Genomic DNA, 13,146 nt, shown 5'->3' on the forward strand with positions numbered 1-13,146 from the left:
CCATGTGCTTCTTGCTGCTTAATGGAAAAGATGTTTCCATGTGTTATCTGAAATAATTGTTGCCAATTTAAAGATTTAAATGTAAATTAGCAAATATCATTATAAAATTGTCTTATGAGAATTTGATAAAATGCTTACACAAATGGTAAAATGTGCTTTCATATTACCTTTCAAATGTGCGTCTATGTGACATTATAAATTTTAATGGATAACCACTTTTTTTTGAAACATTAGGACAAATGATCACTTTCTTTTAAGGCTTCTCTAATCATTATTTAAGGTAATGCTAGGTACTTAATTTTCAAATTTCAAAATACTATGTTTCTATAATTCTTATGCTTGGATAGTTAAGGATATCAGAAAAATAAACTGACCACCCTGAAAATTACATTTTCCCCTTCTTCTGAGCAAAAGTGGCATTTGACCTTAGGCAAACTGTTCTAAACTGGCATCCATCTGTGGCCGGCTGTAAAAGGGTCCTCACACACAAATTCAGAGATATTTCACCATTCTGAGATGAGAAATCACAATACTGTGTAATGTACAATTTTATTAAAAATGTAACCAAGGGAAAATATTCATTACATGCTTCCTTTCTTCTTTTACAGATATGTAGTTTTAGAAGGCTCTATTATAATATTGCATGTGGAATTGATGCAAAAGAAAACACACCTTGTAACAGGAAAATGTATTGGCATAATTTACTCTGTAGTCCATTTATTCTTTCTACAGGTTAATTCTTTTCAAGGTATATATATATATACATTTACGAGGACCATACTTATTGTATAAACTTGATGTTGTGATCTTGGCCTCTGTTCCTTTTACAGGTATTCATTTAGTGGGCTGCTGTGCATTAGCAAAGGGCTGTCACATCTCCTGGGCTGAGTTTAATTTTGTTGTGCATGGCACTTTCGTTAGGTGGGCTCGGCTTTGTTGTGGAATAAATTGAAATCATCCAAATGTTTCATTTATTGGGCTGAACACTTCAAGTGTTGTGTGTGTGTGTGTTTAATTTTCAGCCATTAACTTTGTCATTGATACCCAACTCCATTTCCAATATTCAAATGACTGTTCTTTAAATGAAATTTCTGTTCGTGTTTCAGCCAATCAGTGAGCAATAGCTGGCAGACCGTGGCAAACCATGTAAAGACCACCCTCTATACTGTAAGAGGACTGCGGCCCAATACAATCTACTTATTCATGGTCAGAGCGATCAACCCCCAAGGCCTCAGTGACCCAAGTCCCATGTCAGATCCTGTGCGCACACAAGGTACTTTCAATAGCTGTCAGCACTACTGGTTCTAGGCAGAAGCATCAGGTATTTAAGAACAAGGGGATTGATGAGGAAATGTAAATGTGCCTGCATTGCTTTGGATAATGGCTCACTAGGCTTTGTCCAGGGAAGGAGACAGTAGCTTGCTGTTTACCTGGCTGAGATGTGTTCTCTTTCTGGAGTTTTCAGGTTTATTCAGCAAAAAATAAAATAATTGGGTACATCTACATAGAATGAACTCACTAACTTAGAGCTTCACTATATTTCAAAGGGAGGAAAATGTTTCTCCTTCTTTAAAATTAATTATACAATAAGAAAAAAATGGTCTTTAATGAATAGATGCCCAAATAGAGGTATAAAAATTATTTCCTATTGTTTCGGAATTCTGTTTTTCTAGTGCGGTGGTTCTCAGAGTATGGTTCCAGGATAAGCAGCATTTGCATAGCCTAGAACTGTTAGAAACAGGCATTTTCAGGCTCAAATTCAAATGCTCTGAAGTGGGGGCTCAGCGTTTGTTTTAACAAACCCTCCTTGTGATGCTGATGTATAAGTTTTACATCTACATTTACATTTTACATCTACATTTACTGCTATAATGAATTTCATTAAATCAGATGTTTAAAGGAGCAATTTATTACAGAAAGCAGGAAATCAAGTTTTCTTTCTAAAGAACTCAGTTATTTTGGCTATAATGTAAAATACACACAGAATATTAAAATATAATTTCAAAATGGAAGATTTCATAATTTTATCCATATTACCTGTCTCTTCAAACTGAGAAGTCACTGGAGTCTGAGGTTTAATACACAATGCTACATTATAGTTTCCCTTCTGACAAGTAGGTGAAAGAAATTAATAAAATAGAAATGGTGATTTTATTATTTGTTATAACCTACTTCCCACAGGGTTATTCAGAAAGGGTTAATTATTTCTTATTTGTAAAAGACTTTGAACAAGATATAATTCAAAGTAGTATTTTTATGCAATGAAAAGCACCATACAGCCATAAAATATTATTATAATTACAATGTAGTTCAGTGATAGTAACTAGCATGCTATTATAAGAGAGAAGGGCGCCTTAAAGGAATCCAGTGAAATAAAGTCACCACGTGACTTTGTAACGTTGCTGACATGATGACAGTCAAGGGAGGAGGGAATGCCATTTTGCTATTGTTCTCTAAGCAGTAATGTGATTAATTTTCCATGATGATAAAGGGCCTGTAGGTAAAGAACCTGTCTCTTGAGAAAGAAAAAGCACAACAAGGAATTTGAAAATCTGAAATTTGAACCTAGTTGTATTTTAACTTCCTTAAATCTGGTTGCTTTTTACGGTGTTTGAATTAAGTGTGTAAATTTTATTATTGAACTTAAAATGGAAGATGTGTACAATTCTAAGTCAAGAAATTGTAGTACCGTGATCATTTACGCCTTTGTGGATAGAAATAGTTTTTGTGTGTAGCCAGCGAAAGGCAAACAGAGATCAGAATAGGAAGATATTTGGTGTGATTGTATCTGGCAAACCTTTTTGATCATTCGATAACTATGCTAGTCACTAAATCTTGACTCATAAAATAGCTCCCAGTGAAAAGGTCAAGAAAGATTAATGAAAAGTTGTTTGTGGTCTGGTTTGTTCCAATGGAAAGAATATATAGAGTGAAAGACTTATGTGCTCTTAACAAATATTTAACAGGAAAACTCATGTTTTGTGTCTGAAGGTCAGGATTATTTTTGGGTACCATACTTTCAGCAGCTTTGCAATCTGCAAAGCACTTCTTTTTCAAAGAACACTTTGCTTTGTGAGCTCTTATTTTTCAAAGGTATTAAATAACAGAGAATCTAGAAATCTTTTATTTCATTAAAGTACAAATACTTGCATTATCAACATCAAAACAGAACATACATATATAGGCATAGATTAATATTATTCACATAAAGGGACTTTTTCCCAAATTAAGCAAATCTTCATTTTACTGTTTATGTTAAAAGTGAAAAAAAAAAAAAAAAGTAGAACTGGAAAAACATTACCGAAGTATTATTCTCAGTTACTTGTGGCCCAATTTAAGTTAGTGCACCCAATTTAAGTAATAGCTGAGAAATTTTCTTAAAAATACTTTTGCAAGAGTGCTGCATGCATTGTAGCCTGAGATAGTAAGAAAAAACAAGATTAAGAAAATAAATACCTTTAAATTGGACTTCCTTTCTTAAATGCAGTAGTTGGAGAAAAACAATTACAACATTGTGTACCAGTTTAAAAAGTTAATTTGAGTAAGTGTAAAATTCAGTGTTTAATATCAATTTGATGGACTTAGCTGCCTATAATTTATCCTTTTTTCTTAATGGACCCAGAATATAAACTATCGTATGGAGAAATAGAATAGTACTCGGGAGACTGATGAATAAGGTGGCATAACAGTATGTGACTGAGGGTGTAATATTTTAAACAACACTTTTTTCTTCCCTTCACCCCACCACTATTCCTGAAAATGGCTACATGACCTCATGTCAGGTATTAGAGTACTGCTCAAAATGTATTGCTTTAGAACATGTTATCAGTATTATAACTATTTCTGTCAAACGTATCTTTGCAAATTTGAGGAGCTGCTTCCCCTCTTCCCCCAACTCTGTTTACCTTTAATGACAGAATTCACTTTCCTGGTCCGCTGTTACTTCTCCATCCATGCTCCCAGACTGAAGTAGGTCAAGAAGAAAACACAACCTGCAAATTGGGACAAGGGATTAACAGGTTCCTTAGCTTCAGTTTTTAGATATATTCCAATTTACAAATCCAGAAAATCGTTCAATACAGCAACATCTATACAAAGCTGATCTTTCTAGAGATCTTTCTAGACGTCTGTAGAGAAGTCTTACAGCACATACTTTATCCTTTAGTAAGAAAATAAACGACCTTATTCGACAGTGTGTCTGCATTTGAATGGGGATGAGGGATTATAAATACTCTTTTATTAATATATTTTTAGTAAAGATCAGTATCATCTCTCATTATGTCCTACCACAGTGGTATATTTATATATATAGGCTTAAATGCTTTTTGTCACAAAAAGAGTTTTAGTTTTGTTTCCCTGTAATTAGTTCTAAAGATATGATGTTGATGTACATGAAATAAATTGTAATTTTAATGTGCATTTTTAAAAACTGGGAATGATTATCTTATCCAACTGCAGATATCAGCCCACCAGCACAAGGAGTGGACCACAGGCAAGTGCAGAAAGAACTAGGAGATGTCCTTGTCCGTCTTCATAATCCAGTTGTACTGACTCCCACCACTGTTCAGGTCACATGGATGGTAAGTTTTCAAAGGCAATATTAATAGTAATCTCTTCTCTTTAGGGAAAGCAAAACATGGAAAATGCAAATTAACAAAAAGTGATCATAAAAATTCTCACCATTTAAAATCGAGGTATAATCAATGACAGTAAAGAAAATCAACAAACAAAAAAGTTACTAGAATAAACATAGTTAAGAATACATCGATTATTATATAAACATGGCATATTCTGTCTTCTGAATTTTCATACAGCTTTCTTGCAATATAATTAACATACCATAAAGTGAACAACTTCATGATTTTTAGTGTAGAGTTTTAAAATTATCACCAAAGTCTAATTTTAGAACATTTCATCATCCCCAAATGAAATCCTGTGCCTGTTAGCATTGATTCTCTCATTTCCCCTACCGTAGCCCTGTGTAACACTAGTCTACTCTATGTTTTTGCAGATTTGCCTATGCTGGACCTTTCATATGAATAGAATTGTGCAATATATGGTCTTTTGTGTCTAGCTTCTTTCACTCTGCCTAATGTTACTGAGGTTCATCCATTTTTGTAGCATGTATCAGGACTTCGTTTCTTGTTGTTATCAAATAGTATTCCATTTTATCTACTTCACATTCTGTTTATGCCTTCATCAACTGATGGATGTTCAGGTTGTTTATTATGAATAATGCTGCCATGAACATTTGAGTACAAGTCTTTGTATGGACACGTGTTTTCATTTATCTTCGTATAAACCTACAAATTGTTCAGTAATATTGGTAACTTTCCATTTAATATTTTGATGAACTGCTGAGATGCTTTCCAAAGTGGCTATAGCATTTTCTGTTCTCACAAGCAATGTTTCAATGTTCCAGATTCTCCCAAATCCTTGCCATTTTTTTCTCACATCCTTGCCAACACTTATTATTATCTGCCATTTGGATTATACCCATTCTAGTGGGTATGTAGTGGTATATAATTGTGGTTTTGATTTGCATTTCTTTCATGACTAATCATGTTCATCTTTTCATGTGCTAATAGAACTTTGTTTTTAGAGAAATGTCTGTTGAAACTCTTTGTCCATTTTTGGGCAAAGAGTATCTTCTCACAGACTTACAAGTGTTTATATATTCTATTTTGTTTGTCTTCTTATTATAGACTTATAAGTGTTTATATATTCTAGATACAAATGCCTTATCGGATATGTAATTTGCAAACATTTTCTCCCGGTTTGATTACTGTAGCCGTGTTGTGTAGTTTAAAGTTCAGTGGCATGGTGCCTCCTTCTTCCTTCTTTTTTGCTTTCGATTGCCTTAGCTATTCAGGCTTTTGTTGTTGTCGTTCCATATTGTTGCTCCTTAAAGCAAACTATATGATCAGTCAAATTCTTGGTTTATGAGTACAAAATTGGGTTATATATATATTTAAAAATAAGACTAATTTTATAATGTTTTAAGAGTAATTATGGTTATTTAGGATTACACTTTCTTATCCCAGTTTTGATATAATTTTGCATAGATTTATTCTATTTTTTGCATATATTGATTTCTATTATTGTGTTCCCATGAAGGGAACACAATTACCTTATCATTTTTCCAGTGGCACAGTAGGGGGTATTTCTGCCATGCCTTTTTTATCTTTCAGTACCCTTGAGTAGATACCAAACTAACAAAGCCAAAGTAACCTTGTATTTTTTATAGCATATTTTTCCTCATTCTCATATGAAAAAAAGTCTCTGTTCTGTTGAAAGTTATAAGGGGGATTCTTTTAAGCTGTATCTAAATGTGGGAATTCTTTGGGTAAGAGTCAGCGTCATTATGTTTATGAAGTTAATCACTTTAAGTCACTGAATTTGAAGAGTAAATAGCATTAGATCAAAATTGCAGGACAGTAGACTGGGAGTTCTTCCAGGAGGGGGACGTTGTCCATCCATCCCTGTACGCCAAGAAGGTATCATTGCTAGTTTGCACATCTGTCCCCATCATGGGCTGTAACTTCTGTGAGGCTACAGTCAATTTCTTTCATTTCTGTTTTTTCAGAGCAGAGTGTCTATTGTGAAGTACTCTTTTAATAACTGTTTGTTGAATGATCAAATCAGTTGTTTTCATACATTTTACACTTTTTTAAATAAAGAATGCAGTTAATATCACTGCATATTGTTCTCCATGACTTTGTAGTTGCACTTGCCATAAGTATGCATTTGAAAGAGGTAAATTAAGTGAAATGAAGTCAGACTGGGGGTGTGCCCAGTGGTCAAAGAATTTGTGTAACTCTTTTATTGATGTAATATTTTCAATTTACTAAACGCATGTGTTATTTAAATTATCAAAATATTAGCATTTGCTTTACAGAAGTGTTGAGGTTGAAGGGAGAAATAATTCCCCACCATGTGATTAGGTTTTGGGCCAGCTGAGAAAGTTTCCCAGTGGTTGGCAGGATTAATAATCAAAGGCCCAAGACATAACTACTGGAGAGCCCATTCGCTGCCCCCACCCTCACCAGGCTAACCTTGAAGCAACAATAGTTAGCAACAGCTACTTTCTAAAATGGCTGCTTTTAGACTGCATGTAGGCAAAAATGGTAAGAAACCTGCTGTTCCACAAAGAAAAATAGCAATAAGTCACTTACTGAAAAATGATTATTCTCGTTTTATGTTTTGTCTTTGTTTTGTTTAAGGACAAAAAGAATTACATACTCTTTGCCCATTCAGCATTATTCCACAGAGATTGAAAAGAGTGCTTTGACAAACTAGAATTTCAGAAGTCTGCTAAAACCAGATCAGACCCTTAGCAGCTAAACCCATCAAAGACAATTCACTGAATTTTCGCTTTCTATGAGTTGTTATGTTGTTTTGTTTTGTGAATGGAAAAGGTAAATATGAAGCATCACACGTAAACAGTTTAACTAAAATGCTGACTTTAGGGCCACATATGAGCCCTCTTCTCTTTTAGCCTGTTGCTTCCTTAACAGTTATGTTTTTTCATTGTGCATCTCTAAAGCCAGCAAAATGCTTTCACTTATATCAGTCATTTGATTCTTTCTGTGCCCTTGAGATATGGGTATCATGTGAGCAAATTAAGTAAACTGAGGCTCAGAAAGTTTAAGAGGTTGAAGTATAATTCAAATTGAGACCTAGGACTGGAAGTCTGAAGTTTTTGTAATCATTTTACTTTTTCCTTAAGGCAACTCTTTTTTTTTTAATTCCTGTTTCAGAAAATACTAATTTTTTTTAAATTATATAAACCCATGAATCTGTGGTCAGACTCTGATTGTAATCAACCCTAAAAGAAAATCCTCCTTCTTATAATCAGAATGTTAATAAAACTTACAACAAACATATGGCCTAACTTGAAAATGACCACCTGTCAAAATGAGCTCCAAAATTTAGTGGGGTAGAACACACATCCAGTAAAAATCTCACCTATTTTTTTTTAAAGTAAATGTTCAACATTTTCATTTCTGCTTCCACCTGTAACAACAAATTTCCTCCTGAAAAAAAAAAATGCATTGCCACTGCACACAATCAAGTTAAACTATTTGACTATTAAGAAGCCCCATACTATATACTGGCTGAAGATAGTGTACACTGAAGTAAGCAAAACAATGTTTTGTAGTAAACATTAGCTTCGTAAAGTCCCTAAAACACTTAATTAATGAAAACCAAACATGGATAAAACCAATTTACCCTGATTTACAGACTCCCTTCATCTGGAAACAGCTGCTTAATGTTCTTCTTAAAAATACAGCTTGCTTCTTTCAGTATTAACAAGCTATTATTGTGAGTTATGTCTTTCTTTCAGTATATAAATTCACTTAAAGCAAATGCAGAGAAGTTTATAAAATGCAGGTTTAATGTTGTTTTAACATATACTGCAAGGGTTTTTCTGAACACTGACAGTTTTGATGAAAGTCATCTCTCTTTGACTGTCATAAATTTAACTTTTCACCTCTTGGTTGCCTTATTTCATAGTGTCAGAAAAACTCCTGCTTTTCAAAAAATGTGTCCAATGGTAGAAACATAAACTGGTGGCATGAATGAGGACCTGCCAATCACCAGCTTCCATGTTACACCTGGGCTCACTTTTCTTTTGATCTAACCTCATACAAGTGTAGCACTAACTCCAGAAAGTCTTTGAGGGTGAGACAGCTGTCAGGCGGGTGAAGGAATTCATACTTGTTGAGACGTATCTGGGAAACTGCAATTAGCCACACACAGAAATACACGCACACTCACACACACACACAAACAGACTCACTCACTTAATTTAGGGAGTTCTCTCCTTTGGACATTCTAAATATTTCCTTTTGTTCCACTGTGTTTTTATTGAGGCTCTGCATTTTTAACTTTCTAAAGCCAATATTTTTAGCTAATATTCATTTGCTGCCCTCGATTAAAAATAAATAGAACAATACTGCAACTAAAGAAGAGATGTTAGTAGTTAATACATGAAAGAATATGCTTTGTTTATAACCTGCTGACAAATCTCAACATTTCAACGAATGTTGAAACAAATTTCAAATGCTGAACAAATTTCAAATTTCTTCGATAAAGAAATTTGTTTACAGCTGAAATTAATAACCATCTCCATTATCCTCTTTTTTATTTCCTCTTTCTCTACAAACTTCCTGAAATGAGGTGATTCCATTCTTTTCCATTAATCTTTACACTTTATTTGACATGAAGTATGTCAAATTAAAGCTTCTTAGACTATAGCTATTAAACTATGATAAAGGATATTAGTTGGAACATGCTAACATAGTTTGTGTTTAAATCAAGTGTTTCTAAAAACATGACAAAGCATTCAAAGATGTTTAATTTTTAAAAATAATTTTTAAAATCCATGGTTGTTTTCTCCTTGGAAATGAAACAACCATAAAACCCTGGTAAATATTTTAAAATAAATGTATACAGAAAAGAATATATTTAATTTTTTAATCTTGCATTTATGTATATTAGATTTTTAAGTGATTGTCAATAGCAAACAAAAGCACTTTTTAAAAGTTCTATTTGGTATGAGTTTAATCTTAGATCGTTATTTAAGATGGCTTCTTACTGTACCTTAAAAAAATGAAGATATCAAAAAAGTTGTCCAACTGTGTCAAGAATGGGACAATTGAAGAGTCAGAAGTTGGTAAATTCGTAGAAGTTTTTCATTTACTACTTGGTAATGGGTGTAAGTGTTCATATGCTTTTAAAACAAATGCTGTAGCTCTACAACTTCAATCTCTGTTTTATGCTTTTTCCAGCCACAGGGATTTTATCCATGATGTCCTCACATTTGTTTTCCTGGGTAAATCCTGCTCTTCTTGCCTATCTGAGCACTTAGGAGCTCTTCATGGAAGCTTTGTCTCCCCCAACTCAGGCACCTTTCTCTCCACTGTAGGCTTTCTTAGCAGCTGGCACCTCTGATTCTTAACACTTGCTTATGCTTTTTTTTTATGATTGTAACTTGACCATGGTTTAGTCATTATTAGACCACTACTACTCTCCACCTGGACTCCATCTTCTCACCTCAGCTCATGAGGGCAGGGACTGACTCTATTTCCATTGTGCATTTTATCCCCAGAGCTCAGCAGAATTTCTGGCACCTATGAGTAGGAACCCGAAATATGTGTTTTGAGTGAGTGACGATGTTAGGGAATAGACACAGGATAAGAATGGAAATCCCTGACAAAGGGCATATTACATATAAAGCCACATGAAAGGGAATTGTTGGATGCAGAAAAAGGGTAAGCCGAGGAGACCACATAAAGCTAGAGATATCAGCACATAAAGCTGTAGAGATATCAGCACATAAAGCTAGAGATACCGGCAGATCTGGCCTTTGAGAGGCCTTGTGCTCATCCAAGGAATCTGAATTGATTAGGTAGGTATCTTAGGTACTGTGCGGTATTCTAAACAGGAGAGAGAGTTCTTCCAGTCTTCATTTTGGAAATAATCTTGGGAGCAATCTGAACTCTGACAGGATAGGAGTTCTTAGAAGGGAAGCAGAGAGATTAGCTAGAAAGTCACAACATGACTAAGATGAGGACAGAAATAGGGACAACTGAAAAGAGGACAAATTCACTGTGATGTCTAAAATACCTTCCTTTAGTTTCAAATGCCCTTTACCATGTGTTTCAGGTTGATCGCCAACCCCAGTTTATCCAAGGCTACCGAGTGATGTATCGTCAGACTTCAGGTCTGCAGGCGACATCTTCATGGCAGAATTTAGATGCCAAAGTCCCGACTGAACGAAGTGCTGTCTTAGTCAACCTGAAAAAGGGGGTGACTTATGAAATTAAAGTACGGCCATATTTTAATGAGTTCCAAGGAATGGATAGTGAATCTAAAACGGTTCGTACTACTGAAGAAGGTCAGTATTCAGATTTCGAATATAAATCAAACTTGTATCATGATGAAGCTAATTTCTGTTACAGTGCCTATTTATTATCTTCCTTAGAAGAATGGAAAGATATCATCTAAAAGTAAATTGAGGAAGTGTCATTTTCTCCTTTTATTCTGAGAAGTCTGTAGACTCTGACAAGCAGAAAAAAAGGGCACTAATGTAATTTGAATTTTTCTTAAGTAACCATTTGCACCAAATCCATGTTTTTCAGTTCATTTGAATTGGATTATTAAATATTCCCCTATATTTTGTGTAGATTTGGTTCATTTGGAGTTTTGAGAAACAGAAATTTGAGAACACAGGCTGTTCATTGTGACTACTCTTTTTGTTATAGTTAATTGTGGCATTGTCTTTTATTAGCCACTTTCTCCTATGGGCAGTTCCCTCTTTCTCCCCATTTTGGACCTTTTCTTACCTAAAGGAATGTTAAAGTCGATCTACGATGAACATGAGCTTACTGTAGGTTTCCACCAGTTCATTTAGTGGTATCTCTTTCACTAAACAAGAGGCTTATAATAAATGTTGTCATCAAAGTTAAAAAAAAAAAAAAGGAGATGCCAAATGAAATACATCCCTCCACCCTGCTTTTGTATCAATTTTGTGCTCACAACTCTTATAGAAAGCCCTTTCTCTAAACATATTTAGAAGCCTTAAGAAAATGTATATAGGTTGCCCATGTTAACATCTATATGCTTGACCACAGAGCTCTTAAATTACACATTTCTTACACAACACAGCAAGAATGTCATCTTCCCATTGTTTTGCAGTGTGATACACTGGCAGGGGCAAAAATGCATATTTAAAAAGGAATTATTAATCTATTTTTAGGATATGTTGAAAAGTTACCAGTAATTATAATAGTATCTTTTCTCCTTGCTAACATGTTTAAAAATAATAATCATTATCATCATATCTTTATTCATCATTAAATTTCACTCTGTGTTGCAAATTGGTCGTATTAATGAGTGGAGCAGGTAACCTTAACACAGAATGCTCTGTTTGAAGCCTGTTTCCAAAATCAATTTCACTGCAGTTAGACTTTTCCTCTGGATTAGACATTTGTCACTGTTGGGTATACATTCATCTCCAATTTCTGTGGCTGTGTGACGGTAACAAATGGAACTCAGCCGGGCTGTGTCTGGGAACGATGAGTGGCGATTTGGGTTCTTTCACATCTGTAGAAAGAAGCTGAGTCCTGGAATAATTGACCTGTCAGGAAGCAGGCACGGTGTTCTTGCCAAGACAGCAGCAAGGTGAATGAGAAACCCATTCTAAAAGTCTTATTTTTCAATGCAGTCTACTTAATAACTACAAGGCTCGTAGACAAGTGGTTGGATTTATGTCATCGTACCATATTTTGGAGCAATATTGTCACAAAGAAGAATAGAAAAGAACAGTATTGTGTTAACATGTTTCTGTGTGTGTCCTATATCTCGATGCAAATATGGCCATACTTAAGTGAAATATGTCGTGACATATTTACAAAACATGGGATATCTGCTGTCAGGCTTTTAAAATACATTTTAGGATATTTAGGATAGTTTCAAAAAACTAAACAGTGTAAAGCTATGCAAGCATTGATTATTCTATATAAGCCATTAATACCACAAAATTATTTGGTATTTTAAACTGTCAAGAAGTATGTTATGTAATACTATAATTTTAACTACTCCTACCTTTGGTTTTAATTCAGAGACTCACTGAGAATAGATGAATTTTTCCACAAAGTTATTACTTCTTAGTTCTCAGACACTTTAAATGAGAGATGCGGCAGTCTAAAATCAGGAAGAGCTTCCCTCTTGCCTTTTCTCAGGATGGTTGTAGTTAGTTATAGGAGAAACTATAAAGGCAGAGAATTAATGTAGGAAATCAAAGTCTTCCCATTTCACATTTGACCCAGCATGAACTGTGTTCATTTTATCATCAGAGTCCCTTCCCATCCGTATAAAAGTAGTTTTCAATCTTAACTTACAGGTCAATTGATAGCAGTCAATTATTTTTCCCAGTATGGGAAGAAAAGGAAGTTTTTTCTGGTTGATGACATTTATAGCTATGTTTCTGTTTTTATTTAGTAAGCACAAACTAAAAGCATACCCAAAAAGCTGTCAATAATGCCACCATTCAGAAATAACACATGATAAATACTGGAATATATCTTCTCAGAATAATTTTGGTTAGAAGAAGTTGTGGTTGTTTTTAGAAAGACAGCC

At 34.3% G+C, this 13,146-nt stretch overlaps 1 protein-coding gene and 1 long non-coding RNA gene across 10 annotated transcripts in view; one reads left to right on the forward strand and one right to left on the reverse strand.

The window, feature by feature from the left end:
* The window catches only part of ROBO2 (roundabout guidance receptor 2), a 1,748,812-nt gene that overhangs the window by 1,660,435 nt on the left and 75,231 nt on the right, over positions 1–13,146 (forward strand). For all 9 annotated transcript variants that reach the window (XM_017954070.3, XM_017954059.3, XM_017954063.3 and 6 more), the window contains 3 exons: positions 1,107–1,273; positions 4,459–4,580; positions 10,672–10,903. In XM_017954070.3, coding sequence (XP_017809559.2) covers positions 1,107–1,273; positions 4,459–4,580; positions 10,672–10,903 — 521 coding nt within the window. The remainder of the gene's footprint in view (positions 1–1,106; positions 1,274–4,458; positions 4,581–10,671; positions 10,904–13,146) is intronic.
* Positions 3,250–10,729, reverse strand: LOC103880834. Its single transcript, XR_002519483.2, has 2 exons — positions 10,660–10,729; positions 3,250–3,992 (listed from the first exon to the last, which is right to left on the reverse strand). It is a non-coding gene; the product is annotated as an uncharacterized LOC103880834 (long non-coding RNA).

This window comes from Papio anubis, chromosome 2, assembly GCF_008728515.1.
Source record: "Papio anubis isolate 15944 chromosome 2, Panubis1.0, whole genome shotgun sequence".
NCBI lineage: Eukaryota > Metazoa > Chordata > Mammalia > Primates > Cercopithecidae > Papio > Papio anubis.